We start from the raw sequence: 19,349 nt of genomic DNA on the forward strand, positions 1-19,349 counted from the left end.
ACGAGTTAACTATATCATCTTTAGAAAGAATAAAGTGAGCCAAAAAATGACTCATTTTAAGTACTTGAAAGACTAATTTTCATAAATTTATGAATCTTGCACAATCGATTACTGTGTACGTAACATGTATTATACAGGTGAGCTACGACAAACTGTACTTTGATTCATAGCATAGCGTAAAAATTACTGTAGAAACTAAATTCTAAAAAAAAAAAAAAAATAAAAGAAAAAAAAATATTACAACGATACGTGTAAAATAGGAGCCACTCTGTAAAATTTAAAAATATTATATATATTTGAAATATAATACGGAATCATATTCTAATAGAGAATATAAACGAGTACGAAACATAAGAATTTGGTCGATAATAATTATCAAAATATAAATATTGTGACATAAAAAACATATGTAAAAATTATTCACTGTTAAATGCAAGTATAATTCTTTTTCTTTTTTTTTTGTAAACATATATATTTACATTACCGAAAGAGTTCTACAATTACACGATAGCAGTAACTTTACCAAGTTTACGATAAACTAAATACACTAGTCGAGAGTAAAATAAATAGATTCGTCGATAAAATCGAAGAGGATATCACTCTAACAAATTCCACTATCAGAATGTACGATTCCACGCATTTTGTTTTCGAAGTGACAGTTGCGAACCCATCACCGTAAAGCTTAAGTCACCGACTATAGTTGCCACTGTGCTCTCATGCGGGTGGGGAAACATAGCTATGACGCTATATTAACCTAGTGTGAGAGAGCGAGACGCAAATATAAACATGTCCTGAGGTGTGTCAGAGCCCGAATATACACTCGACGCAAATATAAACATGTCCTGAGGTGTGTCAGAGCCCGCAATATACACTCGCCTCCGTACGATGCCGTGGGACTTACGTCATATTAAGCAATGACCGCGAGATCTTAACTTCGAAGAAAACATACTCCTGATCTGACCTCGCCTTGGCGAGAATCATCTTTAATCGATAAATATTATTATTTCATATTTATGTATTTTTCGAGGCTCTTTAATTTCATTATAATTATTAATTCCTCACAGAAACTATAATTACAATATTAATTTGAATTAATAAAGCCTGCTAAAATTGAATTTATTTTATATCATCCTATTTACAGAATAAATTACAACACATCTTTTCTTATTGAATTAAAAAACAAGAAAGAAATGAAATTTTCTATCTAAAAATGTCAATCTTTTCTTTTTGATAAATAATTATTTCTAATTAAACAAGTATCGTGTGTAATTCTCATCTCATCAAAATTTTACGTAAAACAATTAACATATTTACACGTGGATCTACGAAAAACTCGTTAATTAGGGAAACTTATTTTTCCTTTTTCTTTTTTTTTTCTCTTTTTCACAAAAAAACATTCAATTCGTGATCGATGAACCTTCGAGATAGAGAAGAAATTTCTATATATCTTCTTCAACAAACGCAACTACCAACACCTAAACAAGCATACGATACTTGCTCGATTTTAGAATTCGTACTACTGTCCAATATTGTGGTTTCCGTAGTTGCCGACGGTGGTGGTAACTGTGATCTCTGCGTATCGTCGTAGCTGATAGGTAAGTTTTCTCGTTCTCTACTGCTATTCTCTGCTTCGTGATTGTACGAGGTTTTAGTGGTTGTTCTTGAGATCTAACATCAAGGGGATGTTCTAATGTTGATAACCGACCATAGTTAATAAAGGTTTCCGAATAAGCTGAAGTAGCATGATGATGATGATGATGGTGATAGTGGTGGTGGTGATTATCGTATTGCGCTGAGTAATGCGCATGATATCTGGTCGTTGGTGTCTTAAAATCTTCATTAGCACCCAAGTATTGATGTAGATGATGTAAGGTAGATGGTCCATAAACTGTTGTACATGATAAGTATTCATTTTTACAAGTAATTTCATAAATAATAAATTACGATAAATCGTGTTACAATTTTGTAAATTCTTAAAAAAATATAAATACATAATAAATACAAATATTTTGATCACCAACCTGCAGCCGTGTTCGAATACATAGCAAGAACAGCATCACCGTAACCGGTTGTTGAATGTTTACCAAGTTCAGTGATGTCACTTGTGGTGCAGGTCTTTCCTGACACTGTGTGCGTTCTTACCATACTACTATGGACTTCGGTAGTAAGTGCAGGAGATCCTCCGGTACCATAAGCCATATTAAACAAAGCTTCCGGATCGCATACGAATTTATAAACGTATCTTTCACCTGCAACCTTTTGCATTATTCCCTTCTCATAATAATACCTTAAAGAACGACTTAATTTGTCATAATTCATTGCCGGTCGATTTTTTTGAACGCCCCATCTACGTGCTACCTATAATAACGATCACTGATGTAATAAGTTGATCGGTATAAATTATTATATAATAAATTGTATTACAAAATTATTGACCTCTTCCGGTTCGATAAGTTTAAATTCCATGCCACGACCGGTCCAGGCAATGCAAGGTGCATTCGTTGGATCATCCAACAAAGCAACGAGGAATTGCCAAAGCTGAAGAGATCCACGTCTCTGTTGTTGATATCCAACAGTCACGTCACTCCAAGTAGTTGTAGCACTAGTCGAAGATGGCCTTTTACTAATGTATTCAGAGTTCCACGAGGATGATGGTGATCCTCGTTTTTGCAAACAATTATTCTGTCTTTCCCACGACGAATTCCTCGAATCCACTTGAACCCCTAACTCTGTCCAAGTAGGAGTTATACTACGTTTACCATAAGCATCGGACGTCCAACTTTCTTGTCGTGGTAAAAAGTTTTCTGATTGAGTTGAAATAGGTGGTTGCCATTGAGAGGTCCCGGAAAAAGCACTGGCTGGTCGACTGGGTATCGGTGAACTTCTACTTTCTCGAGTACCAATTGCATATGTTGTTGTTGTTGTGCTGCTGTTGCTGTTGTTGTTGTTGTTGTTGTGTTGTTGTTGTTTGTTGTTGTTGTTGTTGTTGTTGTTGTTGTTGTTGTTGTGGATAATCAAACTGTTTACTGTAAAAGAAAAAAGCTTTGGTTAGAATCTGCTACTAAAAAAATCATATAATCCATTAAGAGAGATGTACGTTCCGATAGTTCTTTCATTGTTTCTTTTCTCATACGTTGATCGTTAACTACGAACGAGAGGAAAAAGGAAAGAGAGGAAAGAGAGAGAGAGAGAGAGAGAGAGGGAGAGAGGGAGAGAAAAGAAAAGGAGAAGAAGATCCGTATAGATGAAAAAACGTTATGGAGGATGGGAAGATAGGAAGACAAAACGTAGAGGAACGTATTGGCGATTGCACTCACGCGCCGTCGCTGGTGAAGTGCTCGTCACACAAATATCGGCAGGAAATTGGTTGATATTCAAAGCCCACGGGGTTGCTCTGGCTTGCTCTGACGAGCAAGCGGATAGCGTTGGCGTCGTGGTACCTCTGAAATCCCGCGTACAGCTCGTGCGATATGTATATTAATCGGGTGCTATGCTCTCGAAGGCTACACCACCATACCACCACTATCACCATCAACGACTACGCAACCACCAACGTCGTTGCTACCTCCCGACTCCGGCCCCAACTCCTCCACCTCATTCTCCCCCTTTACTCCGGCACCATCGCTCCCAAAAAAGCCATTCTCGAACCGTAATCCGGTTACGCTTCAAGTCGTGCAGGGGAATATTGAAAAATTGAGAAAGCTTCGATGCCGAGACGTATTCGTCGCTACGATGAAATATCCTGACCTCGCAAAGGTTCTATCAAACGTGCTGCTTGATCATTATTTAATACTAACCGCATACCTGAACTTTATTATATTCGTTTAAAATATGTATAATTAATATATACGTAATTAATCTATATACATACATATATATATACTTTTTTATTCAGATTCTAAATCACACTCGTTGATTTAGTGTAATAAGTGATCACGTTATATCATTCTTCGTATCATTATTATATACCGCAGAGCCTAACAGAGAGAATTAACAGGAAGGTTCACGAAAGTCAACTATAACTGGCGTTTTGCTTTACCTGCCAGGGTAAACGTCGGTTGGATCGTGGGTATTCGAAGAGAAGAGCTTTTGGGAAGGGAATGGAAGCTCCAGGGCTAATCTACCACTTTGTCTCTCTCTCTCTCTCTCTCTCTCTTTCTCTCTTGAAAGAGGGTAGGAGAGTGAGGATGGAAAGGGGTTGGTCCTAGGTCGGCGAGAGCGGGACCAGAGGCTTTGCGGGTGGTTTTAAATTAAAATTAATCACGAACTGATGAAACTGGCGGCGTTCTCCTGCTCACTGGGGTAGGTAAAGGGTTGCGAGACGAGGGGTGGTCAGGGGCGGCGCACACGAGGGTTGTTCGCGTAAGAGGACGGCCTACACTCGTCCATTCTCAGAAACGAGAGAAGGTATCGCTCGTTTTCACCCTTCTTCACCCTCCCCATTTCCTATTCTCTCTCTCTCAGTCTCTTTTTCTCTCTCTTCCTCTCATTGTCAGTCTCGAATTCCGGCGCTGCGCTCTATTAATAATGCAAGCACGATTTTACATCTACTTTGCTCGCCAAATGGCTTGTCTTGGACCAACGTCAAATATGTTTTTTTTTTTCATTTTTTTTTATTATTTCCACCGAGAACGAATAATAACGTCATAATAACGAATATTGTCTATAATTATCGTAATGTGCATACGCTAGATAAGCATTGATATACCTATTCGATATGAATTAAGTACTGAATCGATCTATATATGTAAAACTAATCGCGATCCGCAGATTCGTAATCCTCAGGAATCGTACGGATTAATTACTGGAACACGGACAATTGGTATTCATTAACGGGTTATTACTATTCCGTTCATTATTTTGCAACGTACGGAAGAGCGATACGTGTGTTTGCGTATCGATACACATGTTATTACACGAAATAAACACACGGATTGGTTTGAATCATATCAAAAGATCATCGATGAAAGTTTAGATATGTAATTTTCTCAAAAAAAAAAATATATATATTGTGTTTCCTATTACCATAATGAATTTAAACACGATGAAATAGCACGAATAAAAAGCCATCATCGATAGCAACGATAGAAGATTCATCCTATTATTACCGTAAACTACGTCTAAATAATTGAAACGGTTAATGGTAGGGAGAATTAGCTGAAGAGAGGCCGTAGGAAAATTCCCTGGTGACTTGGAAGTAGGTGGGTATCGCGATACACATCGTGTCGGTGGATAGATATAGTAAACGAGTTCCTAAAGGATTCGTTATACTCGTGTGCGTAAAGACTAATCGTACGGATTACGAAGCATGAGCTTGCAAACCTTGATTTCAACCTTTCATAGTCATCTGTAGTCTTGGTTTACCTTATTTATCACTTTCCATTTTAATTAAATGGGTATTATCAAATGATAATTATTTTATTTATTTTATTTTTCAAAGAAAATAAATAAACGAATAATTTTTTGTCTAATGCTATAATAATTTCATTAGGTTTATATTTCGTTTAAATAATAATAATTTGTGAGACTTTTCATAGCATCAATATTTTAACGCATCATCTGATTTTAATATCTCGAAAAGAGAAAGAGAGAGAGAAAGAAAAAGAGAGAGAGTTGTGATTTTTGGGACAGGAATATTTTAGAAAATTGTATCTACTCGTTCTTATTTGAATTGTTACATTTTACTACTGGACCATGAAAGAGCTTTCGACGTTCAATCTCCCACGGGAGAGCATCTGGAGTTCTGTACTTTGCCCAGCAGCTTTCGTTGAATTCTAGGAGACGCTTTCCACGGCTTTCGAGTTGAAAGCAGTCTTCAATTATTCAATTATGCATACTTAGAACAATGCATGAGTTTATTCACCGTTCAAGAGAGGAACTTACGTTCCTTTTACACAAGGAAGTTATTAAAATTTGTTCATTTTATATAAGAAATATTCGATATATTCGAGATGATTATTCGTTGTATTTATTTTGGAAAAAAAAAAAAAACAAAATAGGAAGAAAAACTTCTGTTGAATTTTGGATGTAAGAAAAAAAGAAAAAAAAAAGAAGTGACCGTAACGAGGAGATAACATTGACAACTTTTCTCATAGAAAATATATTAGTCTCGGTTTATGATGAGTCAATAAATGGATAGTACAGTAGAATCGTCACCCTCTCTCTTATTCCAGTTATTTATGACCCGTATAAAGAACAATGGTGCGTGAATCTTTTGTATTGAAATTTGTCATGGTTTGATTTTTTACATTGAAAGATAATTTAAGATCTTCGTATACTGGAGACTATAATAATATAAAAAATACCGTACAAAAAAGAAATATATATATTTATATTATAATTCAAGAATATCATAATTGTTATATAAAAATAAAAACTAAATAAAAATTTGTGTGTAATCTCTTACCGTTCTGAGAAGTTGGAGTTATTGAAGACGATATACTGGAGACAGAAACCGGCTCGAGATAACCCTTATCAGTCGGTTCTTCTTTTACAGCAACGTTTTTTGACGATTCACTTTTCTGCGGACTCAACCTGTTATTTCTAAGAACACAACGAGAGGATAATACAATTTTGCTTTTTATTGTAATAAAAAATAATCTAAATATATCCAAAACAATATAAATACATTATTTTAACATACTCACACGAAACAATCAACTGGAGTACTAGGATTTATATCCAGAAAATTAGTATTAAGCGTAGATGGATGTGCGACGGAAACGGAATATTGAGGATGGTAAAGGGCTTCTCTGGATCTTTCACAATTCACCGATTCTTGTTTTACGCAACCATCTGAAAAAAAAAGAAAAAAACAAACAAAATTCATTCGAAGTATGTGTAAAAAGTTTGTTCATTACTTATCAATAATTAAATTGTTCATTCACACATACTTTTTCAAACATATAACATAGAGTCCGATAGAAAAAAAAAAATGTATTAACACTTTTAAGAAAAAAGAAAATTGTATAAATATTGCACGCAATATTATATTTATTTATTTAATAATAATAATTTTATATATATCATTTATTATTATTATTACTATTTTTCGTCGCTTCTTGATTCTACATTCATAAGTAAAATTCCTATAGATATCTTTTTGACGAACTTTGTACGCGTTTTAAAAATAACAAACAAATGTGCACCTATAATAATTCACAAACAGATATTAATCCTTCGCAATATATTGAAATGAAACAATCTGCCGAGTAATTATAAAATTGTTACCGTAATTTAATGCAGTATTTCGTTGAAGATGGAAGGGATAATTGTTATTAATATTCAATTTAATATATTATCAACAAAAAAAAGTATAATATTATTTATCTAAACGTTAAATTGTAAAATAAAGATGAATGTGTTCGAAATGGGACCGCCTACCGAATGGGGGACCACCACCTTCGAGTGCATATAATTATCGTTTATCAAGTGCGTTATCGGCTTCTTTTGCTAGGAAAAAAAAAAAGGATGAGACTAGAAAATAGAAAGAGAAAGAAGAAGAAAATAGGAAGACGTATATGATAATAGGAGAAAGTCAACTTCAGTTATACGCACGTGCCAGAACCGGAAGAGAAGACGCATCGTTGCAGCTCTGGCACGTGGAAGAAGAAAGAAGAACAAAAAAAAAAGGGAAAAAAAAGGGAGAAGACCTGAAGACACATGGGCAAGGGAACGAAGGGGGATTGGAGGGCTAAGTTAATGGGGGATGCCGACGATTTTGCGCGGACGAGGGGCGCGGCCCTTCGATAAATCAAACAGACTCCAGTCGTGGGAAGCGTAAGTCAGAGGCCTCCGGCGATCATTGTATTTGTAAACATCGGAAGTTTACTGTTACGAGATAAAGAGAAAGAGAGAAAGAGAGAGAAAGAGAGAGAGAAAGAGAGAAAGAGAGAGAGAAGAAGAGAGAGTGGGAAAAGAGGAAAGTATAAAATCGACAAATTGTTATCAATACATGTACGTATAAAGTATCTCATCCAAAATTGTTTTCAATTGTCTTAACATATGTATAATAACGTGTTAGATATATATTTACAAAATTATTATTCATTATAAATGATTATATAGAAAAATATAGAAAATTTATATACACAAACGTATACGTTGTATATGTTTTATTAATGTATGAATTTAATGACTTGTTATTAAATTCATCGCACCAAAATCGTAATATATTTGCTTCGAGAAATTCGGCAGTTGCCTGAAAGATGAACCACCTCATCGAAAAACTATTCGAACAATAACAGATCTTTATAGAATTATTTTATAAATGAATGATAAGTTTTTGTAAAAAGAAAAGGTAGAAAATTTGTTTCTACATTTAGAATTATTAATTTATATATTATTATCTTCTTCTTCTCTAATCATTGATATTTTAAATGATTATTCAACTTATTAAAAAATTAAATTGAAAAACTTATACAAAATTAATATACCTACATGAATGTATTTGTACATGTGATAAGTGTTATATTAATATATTATATAAATATTAATAACTTATTTTTTTTCATCATTGAAACTTTGAAACTAACTATAATAAATTTGAAGGAAATCAATGAAATCAAAGATCGAGTAAATGGTATCATCGAAAAAGGCAAATCCGATTAGCCCTCAATGTAATCGCGCGTGTTTATACATCCCTTTCGTTATTTAAACTACCCCTCGAACTGTGGGTTGGTCATTCGAATGTGGATCGTTAAACACGTTTGCTTGTATTATCAATAATACAACAAGTTGACATAACATAAGATAACAAACATTAAGATCAAATTAATTAATACGTTGAACTCGTTCACATTTGATTATTATTTCACCTCGTTCAATCAACGGTATAAAAATGTAATCATAGATGATTTAAGAAGATCGTAAGATACGAGTCAATTACAGAACAAACATAAAAACATGAAAAAAAAATATCTACGACGAATTAAATTCATCTGGCAAATATTGAATTGCAAATTCTATAGAGAAGTGAAATACGTGTAATAATATGTTCATAATGATCCCTCCGGTTATTTAAACAAACAAAACGTTTCCATCTATGATATGAATCACACAATATAATACGTTTCAACGAATTTGTACGCATTCCATGTCCCATAGATAAATCTAAAGAAAGTTTATATAAACTAATGTCTTTTTCTTTTTCTTTTCTTTGATAAATTATATAATCTAAAAACAATGTCTAATATCATAAATAATAAAAATCACTTTAAGAGATATTTCATTTATTAATTAGTTTTTATTTAAATTTGATATTTAATTTATCATATATAATATATATATATTTTAATAATAATTTTCTTCTTCTTTTTCTTTTTTCTAAAATTTCAATCTCAATATACGATCTCTGTATTCTTTCTCTTTCATTCTTTCAAAAATCAGCCTGCAAGATATTAATCACGAAACGATCGTTTAACTGGTCCGCATGTTAATATAAGTAGGTACGTTTAAAAGAAAAAGAAAAAAAGGAAAAAAGAAAAGCCCTCTGGCTTAATATAAAGTGCTTACTCGCATAATCCGATATCGATGATCAGCCTACGTTGAAGCACTAGTGTTGATTTTTCTCTCCCGCTTTAAAAAATGGAAAGAAGAAATCACCCTCGAGCGAGCGAACGCGTTGGTTTAATAAAAACTCCTGCGTTCTCTTCTCGTGCCACCCTACCTGAAGTCTACGCAGTGAATATTCAGGAACGCGAGAGCGTGTGCAAAAGGAAAAAAAAAAAAGAAAGAAAGAGAGAGAGAGAGAGAGACTAAAATAGACAAACAATATTATATCTCTTGCAAAATATTTAGTTAAATTCATTGGAATATTTTTAAAGAACGATGTTTGAAAAAAAAAACTAATAAATAAATAAACATATTTTTCACAATAATTGTTTAAACATAAGAAATTGTATGAGATATATATCACTCTGTTCTTCATATATTTGTTAAGTATATATTCTTTAGTAGTTTTTACTCGATTAAAATTTATATTTTATTTAAATTTATTATAATGTTAAAAGAAGAATATATGAAAACGTTATATTCGAGATAGTAATGTTTGAAAATAATCGTAATATATTTAACATTTAATTATTAAATTATGAAAATTTGTAATTAATTAAAATATATATTGTATTTCATAATTATTAATGTATTCTTTAATCGAATTTATAATGTTATAATATATGAAACGCCTATTATAATTTATTAAACCCAACATTCAGATCGGTCAATTTGGTGCGTAAACGTACGTATGTTAGTTATAGGAGTCTATCACGTTTCCACGAAGCATCGATTCATTTAGAGATTAACTTCCTTCAAATTAGAAATAGCGGTAATTGTAGATCTACTTACGATGAAGTCGAAGTGAACGGGTAATTCGTATGTAACATTGAATGTATCGATTCGATGCTTTTAATTATCAATGACTTAATAGAAATATCAAATAAAAATATTTTAACAAATAAATATATATATATATATTTTTTAATATCGTACACTAACTTGGTATTTGATGAAATTCTGGCACGTATTGCTCGCTATTTTCTGTTTCACAACTGCTACCTGTAAAATAAAATCATAAAGATAAATTCCATATATATAGTGTTGAATAAATATTATTTATATTATTTTACTATGAAGATAACACGTGCATACAAAATAAATATTGATCGTATGCAACGATAGACGGGAGATTTCATCAAAGTGATTATGATTAAAGTATACTAAATTCGTCTCTGTGTGAGCCACGCGTTTCTCAAACCCTGTCGCAGGTTTCCCTTCACATCTATTACTGTTATATCTATAGTGTTAATCAAAACTAATTAAAATTAATGCTGTTACCAGTTAAACGGTGCATATAATCGATTTCGACAAAATCATATAAATGATCGTACCCTATTAGTTTCTATCGAGATCTAAACTTTTATACGATAGTAGCATTACACATCTTTTAAGAAACAAATTATGTAAGATTTCTTTTTCATTATGGTTAATAGCACTTTTTATAAAATAGCTTGTATATCGATGAGAAGAAATAAAACGAAACTTCGAAAAATTGGATAGTTACAATAGATGAACGAACAACTCAGCACGTCGTGGTACTGATTGTCATTTTCAGAATCTAATCTTCTAATGGTGCTTTGATACGTTCAACTTCAATTAGAAAAATAACACTAGTAGGGTCAGGTTTTCTTTAGAACATGTTCGAATTATTGATCTCAACGATATTCTATTTAGTAAAGTAACGCGTTTAAATAGTATTGATGTAACAAGAGTTATTAATCTTTACTTTCGAAAATCATATGTAATTTTTATGTAATATTTTATTAAGTATATTATAATAATACTGTCAGAGCTACTTATCATATAAACAATGTTTTCAATTGCACGTGGTATGTATGTGTATACGTAAGTGTTAGTTTTCTATGATTATTATTTAATTAATGTCTACAAAATAATCAACAAAAATTTATGGACAAATTTAAAAATATTATTATCTTTTACAATATATATATATTTTAAAAATTATGTAATTAATAATTAACGAATTATTTTATTCTCTTAAATTGTTAGATAAAAAATAATATGTTTATTTTTCAATTTAATTATTTAACTAATAGCTGATAATAGTAACCGCCTGATTATTTGTTATTCTATTTTCTTTGAAATTAAAAAAAAATTAAAAAAAGAAAGAAAAAAAAATCGCCCGAACAGGGACTCGAACCCTGGACCCTCAGATTAAAAGTCTGATGCTCTACCGACTGAGCTATCCAGGCTATGGAAATATAGTACAAATATGTACTTCATATGCATAGTCTATATGTTATAAGTTTATTAAAATATTTCTAATTATATGTAAATTGAAAATATTTACGCAAACTTTTAAATTATTATAATTATTATGACTTACCATCGTGGAGCCAAGATTCCTGTCTCGTATAATCTTGAGAAGGATACAATTCGCTTCCTGTAACACAAAATAAAACAACACACATTTAATATTTAATTAACGAAATAATAAACTAATATATATAATTACAATGTTAGAAATTTAATAAAAATTCAGTTATATCCCAAAAGAATAACGAAAACAAGAAAAGAAATGTAAAAAAAAGTTTAATGAACGAGTGCAAATGATAAAGGATAAGAAAAATAATTACAGAGGAAGAAAAAATGGCGACATGCGAGAGAAGACCCACCAGAGAATAAGAAAGCGAAGGGATGAATCAGAAGCAAAAACGAACCCTTCGATGCGAGAACATACATACATAAGAATATATATTGTAGGACACCGTATGACGTGGGGTGCGTTTAATGGATCTCAAGATTCGCCATGGGTAGCCACTCGTTGGTAACTTTGTTTTGTTCGTACGCAGAATCCCGTCCAACGAATCGAATCTATTTAAGCTTCAGCTCATTGCTTAGAGATAATGATACTACTGCTATCGACTATCCTTTCAGTGAAAAAGAATTTCAACGGGGAACAAGAACATCGACACATTATTCTATTATTCGACACGTCTTTATCATCAATATTTTTATAGAATATATTTTATTTCAAGAAAAATAAAAAGAAAAGAAATCAAAACAAAAAAAACAAACACGATTAAGTTAATAATTTGATATTTTAATAAAATAAAAATCTCGAGGGGGTTTTGGGGTTGGTTCGTCGATGATTGAAAAATATCGAAGAATCGTAACATACTTAGCGCGTAGCGATTCTCTCCTCCCAGAATTCTGTGACGTTGTAATATTTTTCAATGCAGAATCACAAGAGCCGAAGAATGAATGGGAACGGTTGGTAGGGCGTAATACGATTACGATAGAGAAATTGCGGCGTTATAGGTGGTGATTGAGTTAGGCGGAGGTGGTCCATCCTGACTGCCGTCTCACACCACAGCGTGCCGATGCTAGATATAAAGTGTCAATCATTGAAGCCAGATTTCCATAGGGCTCTTACGAACAGGAGGGTCACGCTTACGCTACTGTATACTTGCTTCTATGAGAACATACCTCACAAGGGAGACTCTTTCGGTGTTGATAATTTCCTACTTATTGAATTAGAGAAACAAATGTATACAATATCTAGTATATACGTTACTAGGTCAAGGATGTTTAATAAGAAATCGAACAAATGTATTTAACGAAATCTACTAAATGTAATATGATAGCATAAACCTACACGTGATTCGTTTGATCATTAGATGTTATAGTTTGGTACTACAATGAACGTAAACTTCAGTAGACCGTTCATTCTATCGATGAAAAGGCAATTGAAAGGATGATTTTGTCTATAATTGCCTGCTAGACTCGACCACATCGTTTCTCCATCAAAGATATAGTATAATCCTGAGCGACGAACCGTAGAAAATAATATCGTCGTTGATGCGACTATATAAAGATATCGACTCGACAGTCTGCGAGTGACAGCCTCTCTTCGGGGGTCGATCTGTGTTTTCTTTCTCTTTCTCTCCCTCTCTCTTTATTTCTGTGTATCCCACTTCGTTCCTCCTACCGCATACATCTTATGCGTGTTTCTAATCGAGCCCTCTACGTCTACACACTTTTCTTATGTGTTCGCGACGTTTACTGGTATATTGGTTGAAGACATGTTAGAAACTTCGCGACCTGATAGAACAGCCGCAAGAAGAAGCAGTCTAACAACGTGATGTTATCAAAAGCTTCAATCTTACAGAAGAGAGACACCATAAAATGAAAAAGGAAGGAGAGAGAGAAATAGAGAGAGAGAGAGAGAGAGGGACAGAATTTTCTTCGCTCGTACTTTCCCCTTTCCTTCCATTTTGTTCACCAGCTTTTATTTCATCTTGAAAAATCGATAAACCATGTTGTACTATCTAGTTCTACGTCTTTCCGCTTTTTACCTGGATTTTATATTGAAATTTCTTTTTCTCTTTCTCTTTCTCTCTCTCTCTTTCTCTCTGTGAAAAGTAACAAATAATATCTTAAAGTTGGGTTACCCTTACCAGGTTGCGTTTTCTCGTCGTTTCTCGTCTGAGACGTAGAGTAATTATTGTGAGTACAATAATCGCTGCTCGTAGTTTGAACCGATACAGCTAATCTTCCGTAATCTTCCGATGGCTGAAATAAAAATAAACACGCAATCAGTGTTAAATATATTGTTGATATATTGTCAATATTATTATATAACAATTAGAGAAAATCGTTTTGTATACAGTTTTATAAAACTAAACCAATCAAAGTGTAGTGTATATATATAGAAGAAACAAGCTTGCGACGAGCCTGCCAGGAAAATTGAGAAAAGGGAGAAAAGTGAGAAAGGAAGAGAGAGAAAGAGAGAATGAGAGTGAGAAAGAAAGAGGGTAAGGAAAGGAAGAGAGATGAGATGCGGCACAGAGGACATCCGGTGAATGATTGGATGGGTCCTTCCTTGCGGAGCAATCTTGTGGTAAACTTGATTACCGGTTTCGGGAATTCTCAGTTATTAACGCGCATTCCGATAACTTTGTGGGCGCCTTCGATATCACGAATTTTGACTAGACGTTCTGATTTTCTTCCTTTCCTAGGTTCCGACTTTGTTTCACAACAGGTAGAACGAATTTCGATATATTTTCAAGTTAAACTAAGTTACAAATGTAATTATTGTTTCATAAACAATATTTATTGAGATTTGAATAATAATAATAATTTATTATTATTAACCGATTAGTTGTAGTGTTTTAATAACGTTAAAATGAGAAATATTTGATTGATATTTTTATCATATTTCTTTTATCCACCTTTTTTTCTTTCTCTCTCTCTCTCTTCCTTCGTTCTTACTTTCCAATATTTTTCGTCGACACTAATTAACAGAGATTTGCAAATTAATCGACCTAATGACCGTGGTAAGGCATTAAATCCACGTGCCACGTGCCAAGACATAAATCTTAATTTACTGGGTATTATATTAGATTTAATCATTAATAATACTTTCGTCGTAAAAAAAAAAAGAGAAAGAAAAAAGAAATTAAATACACATATTTCTTTATCTAACGTTTATCTATCTTACGCGATATTATTAAGAATAATCTAGGAAGACAATTGTTATTTTGAACGTAACATTTTCACATAGAAAAGTAAAAGAATAAGTGACACATTATTCGAAAAAATGTATGATAGCCAGGAACTATTGTACATTTCTTTTTCATCGATGATGAAATCAATCGAACGAATTAACGTGGTAATGATTCGTAAGCGGAAAGTGCAAACATTGCCGCGTGCCGTTTAACGTATGGTCCCCTATGACTTTTCCCATCGGATGCGTTCATGACCCAACCGAATGTTAAGTGTCAGTACAGCAGCAACGGCAGCAGAGTAACGTTACGCACGTGTTCGTATGTATATAGATAGATGTGCACGCGTACATATATATATGTGTGTGTGTGTGTATATACGATGCAACACGACAGAGAAAGAAATAAAATAAACATACACGTTCGTCTCTTTCGGGTATTCGTGAAAAAGAGATACTCATGAACATCGAAAGGGGAACGCCCCGTCGTTCTTCTCGAGTTTGCGAGGGTTCGACACCCCCTTCATTCTCATAACTACCCCACCCTCGTAATTGCGCACTTCGCTTCGCTTTATAATAAAGTCATCTTACAGACAACGATGGTACCTACGCGAGAACAGATTTCTGACCTCCGATCCGTTCGATTTGAATCCGACGGATTCACACAAGAAATTATATTCTTAAAAGATAAGGGATGTATATTATATAAAATATCTAAATCGAATTTCTTCTCTTGCTATCTTATTTTCCAAATATCTTTACTTTCATTCGTTTTTACTAATTAGATAAAGAAAGAAAAAGTTTAGCTACTTTGATATATATATATATATACGAATGTTCTTTTTACCTTCGTTCGAGAAAAGAGGGTGCGAAAACAATGACGATCCTTACCACTCGAAGACGAACAATACTTGTCAGCACGAGCAGGCCAACTATCCGAGAAAAATATCAATCCAGTGATTTTGCTCTATTCGAGCTTAACAAAAGAAAAACAAGAAGATACAGTTTCTTATCTTCAAAGTAAATATTTTATACTATTTTAATCTCTTACTTATGCATAAAAAAAAAGAAAATATAAAAAAAGAAGGTTTAGGTTTTCACGTTCGAGAAAAAGGTCATTTTAGATGATCATTGTTGAATAGATATATGTTACGAGCTGCCAAACAGAACAGGGTCACCCCCCCTTTCGATTCCCTTATGGGAAATTCGACTGGTATCATATGCACTCGAACACAAGAGTCAATTAAGCGGTGATACAAGCACGTGAGTAAAGTACGTGGGAATCGGCTGATTATTCGAATAGAGAAACATAAATCAAGCATATTTCGAGAGAGAGAGATCTACGATGTCTCTTTCACCCCCTCTTTTCTATACTTCTCGAACATAGGGTAACCATCGACCACCCACGGTTTAGAATTATAGATGTGTCACCGTTACGACAGCATTTCAATTCTAAACTTTACAATTTCGTTAATATTCCTATAAACAATTATATAATAAAATACTTTAAAAGCAAAGAGAAAATACAATAAAAATGAAAAATCTTCATAATTATTTAATTTTTACGATTTTTCTCAACAGTCCTAATCATATTAAAATTATTTGAATTTTTAACACGATAATAGAACATGTATCACTTGAATGAAAGTAACGATACTGACCAACCTACGTTAAAAGCTTTTTCTATGTAGAGAAAATGATGGGGATTTTCACATACACATATATATATATATATATAATATCTACGCACGCACAACCGTACATATACAGAAGGGGGATGCAATGGTTCAAGCAGTGGTGACAATTACGTGTTTAGAAGACACAAAGGGGTTTCACCCGTGGGACGAGCCATCGATGCGTGGAGTCGCGTGCCAGGGCAATTTGGTAGTTGAGGATCATCGTTTGGAAAGTACATTATGTTTTGTTACGCTTCACTATATGATCTCCATTGTAAACGTTGAGTGGCTTTACGGTCACAAAAGCTTTACCAGTGGTATTTTACCCGCTACGTGACTTTCTTATACTTGTCATCGAAAAATACGTCTTATAAACTTATAATTCTTTTCTTTTTTTTTTTAATTTAACATATAATTTTTTTACATCTTTCTGGTTTCTTCTTTATTCTTTTTCTTCTTTTTTTTTCTAATATACAGACTTTATAATAGAATTATATTGTAGGCACGTGAATATTTCTAATATTTTTCTAAATATAATCATACGACAAAAATACATGCATTGGAAAAAATCTTGAGTGTATACTCGACTTAACAAATACTATACAATTGTAATAGTTTAATACATCAATAATACATAGAGTTATAATTGTATATTAACTTCTTCAAGAAAACTAATACATATATATGTGTACATTTAGTTTATTTATTATATTAACATTTTGCTATGTGAAAATACGTTACAATCTTCTTCCTGTACATTCATTGTTTGTCCTATTCGTCCTGGCTTAGAGAATCGCTATTGATATAAAATGAATAAAGGAAGAAATCAAATAAGAAATTAAATCATTTTCTTTTCACATGAAAAAATTTATCCCTGAAGAAGTTACAATTCTTATTAATATAATCTACTTTAATATTTTATTAATTATTCATTATTACATAATAATTATAAATATTAAAATACACTCGACTTTATTTCATTTCTCCTAATAAAATTTAATTAACAAAAATATTAGATACTTAATACGCTCTATCACATATATATATATATAAACATTAATCATTAATACGAACATACCAATCTCCCCAAATTTGCGGTAGCAGCTGGTACCTCCTGATCGGGGAGATTCATCGTTAACCGTTTCTAACACTTTCCTTGTTATCCAAGATTTATCGCGCTCGTTATCGAAAAACAAAAATTCACTAAAAAATAAAGAAATAAACTAATTAACAATGAAAAATATACAAAATCGAAAGAGAGAAAAAGAAAAGCACCATTATCCGATTGCAGTAAGAAATAAGAAGAAGAAAAAGAAAACTAACAACTAACTAAGAGAACGACGAAGAAATATAAACGTAAGCAAAAAATATGTAAAAATAAGAGATAAAAATAGAAACTCTCGTTCTCTCGATATGATTTCGATTCGATCTTGTCAACGCGAACGTCACGAAGTTCGAAAAGAGAACTGATTCCGAATCGAGTGATTTGATTTCGGGTAGACGCGGAAAAGACATCCCCCGTTTCGCTAGTCTACGTCCTCCTCTTTCTCTCTTTCGAGGGGTTGTGTCTCCGATCTGTCTACGCCCACATCGTGACGTCGAAAACAGTCCTGCGCGGCTTTTGATACTTAGGGGTTGTTTCCTACCACTGCTTGGTAGGCGGAGCTTGAATTCATTGGCGGCATGCACCCTTCTCGTATTATATGAAAGCTCCTCCACGGAGAACTTCTCTTCTTTGATGGACTTTTCTCTCTACGTCACTTATTTCTATAGTATACGTCATAACACTGTGTTGAATTTCTGGATACATTTTTGTAAAACGTCTCTGGAAAAACGTCCCCGTTGAAATTATACTATATAAGAACTACAAGTAAGTATAACGTATTTATATGAAATATCTTGTTATGTTTGTCATAATACATTTGTTACTTACAATTAATTTAAGAAGGATGGAAATAAAAGGAAAGAAGTACTTAAATATCCTTCAACGAGATTCGTTTGAAAATTAATATTTAAGAACAAAGCCTAAATGTGTAATTTAGTAATAGATATAGATATATACCCTTAAATCGTTGATAATTTATAAGAGTCAACAATTGATACTAGATTATACTTTTATTTTTAACATGTTTTCGTTTTCTTAATGTTCTAATCAAATATAACATTTATAGATTTAATGTAAACACGTGTAAACGGTCAAACGAGGATACGTTTATTATGAAAAGGCAATAAGAAGATGTAAATTACCGTTTATAATATACTTCACGTGTAACAATAATTATAATAATTTTACTTCAGTTTTATAATAGTTTTATTGTAAAAATATATAATATTACTTACTTCATATCGGCAAGCGGTTTTTCTTCAAAAAAATGAAAACTAATAACTGTTACAGAAACATAGTAACGCCCTCTATACTTACTTGGTACTAAATCGAAAATAAATCAAATTTTAAATATATTAACGCTTTTTCCTATTAAATGCATTTGTAATATATACTTGGAATAAAACTTTCTATAAATTAATTTATAAATTTTCTATTAAAAATATATATATATATATGAATTACGTGAATTAAAAAATTATAATTTTAATAAAAAGAAAGTATGTTTTTAACGTAGTGTACCATATCGATAAAGTTGTGAGTGACG

At 32.6% G+C, this 19,349-nt stretch overlaps 1 protein-coding gene and 1 non-coding gene across 2 annotated transcripts; both read right to left on the reverse strand.

Annotated features, from left to right (window-relative positions):
* Positions 1-1,126: 1,126 nt before the first annotated feature.
* LOC122523212 (ETS translocation variant 1) lies at positions 1,127-17,896 on the reverse strand. Its single transcript, XM_043644866.1, is given in 11 exon segments — positions 1,127-1,643; positions 1,646-1,888; positions 2,022-2,358; positions 2,437-2,982; positions 3,805-3,809; positions 6,407-6,543; positions 6,648-6,795; positions 10,495-10,554; positions 11,903-11,959; positions 13,977-14,091; positions 17,777-17,896. Coding segments are annotated over 11 exon segments (1,893 nt in total). The 5' UTR covers positions 17,831-17,896; the 3' UTR covers positions 1,127-1,452.
* Positions 11,696-11,768, reverse strand: Trnak-uuu. Its single transcript has one exon. It is a non-coding gene; the product is annotated as a tRNA-Lys (tRNA).
* Positions 17,897-19,349: the final 1,453 nt, after the last annotated feature.

This window comes from Polistes fuscatus, unplaced genomic scaffold, assembly GCF_010416935.1.
Source record: "Polistes fuscatus isolate 324 unplaced genomic scaffold, CU_Pfus_HIC Scaffold6, whole genome shotgun sequence".
Taxonomy (NCBI): Eukaryota; Metazoa; Arthropoda; class Insecta; order Hymenoptera; family Vespidae; genus Polistes; species Polistes fuscatus.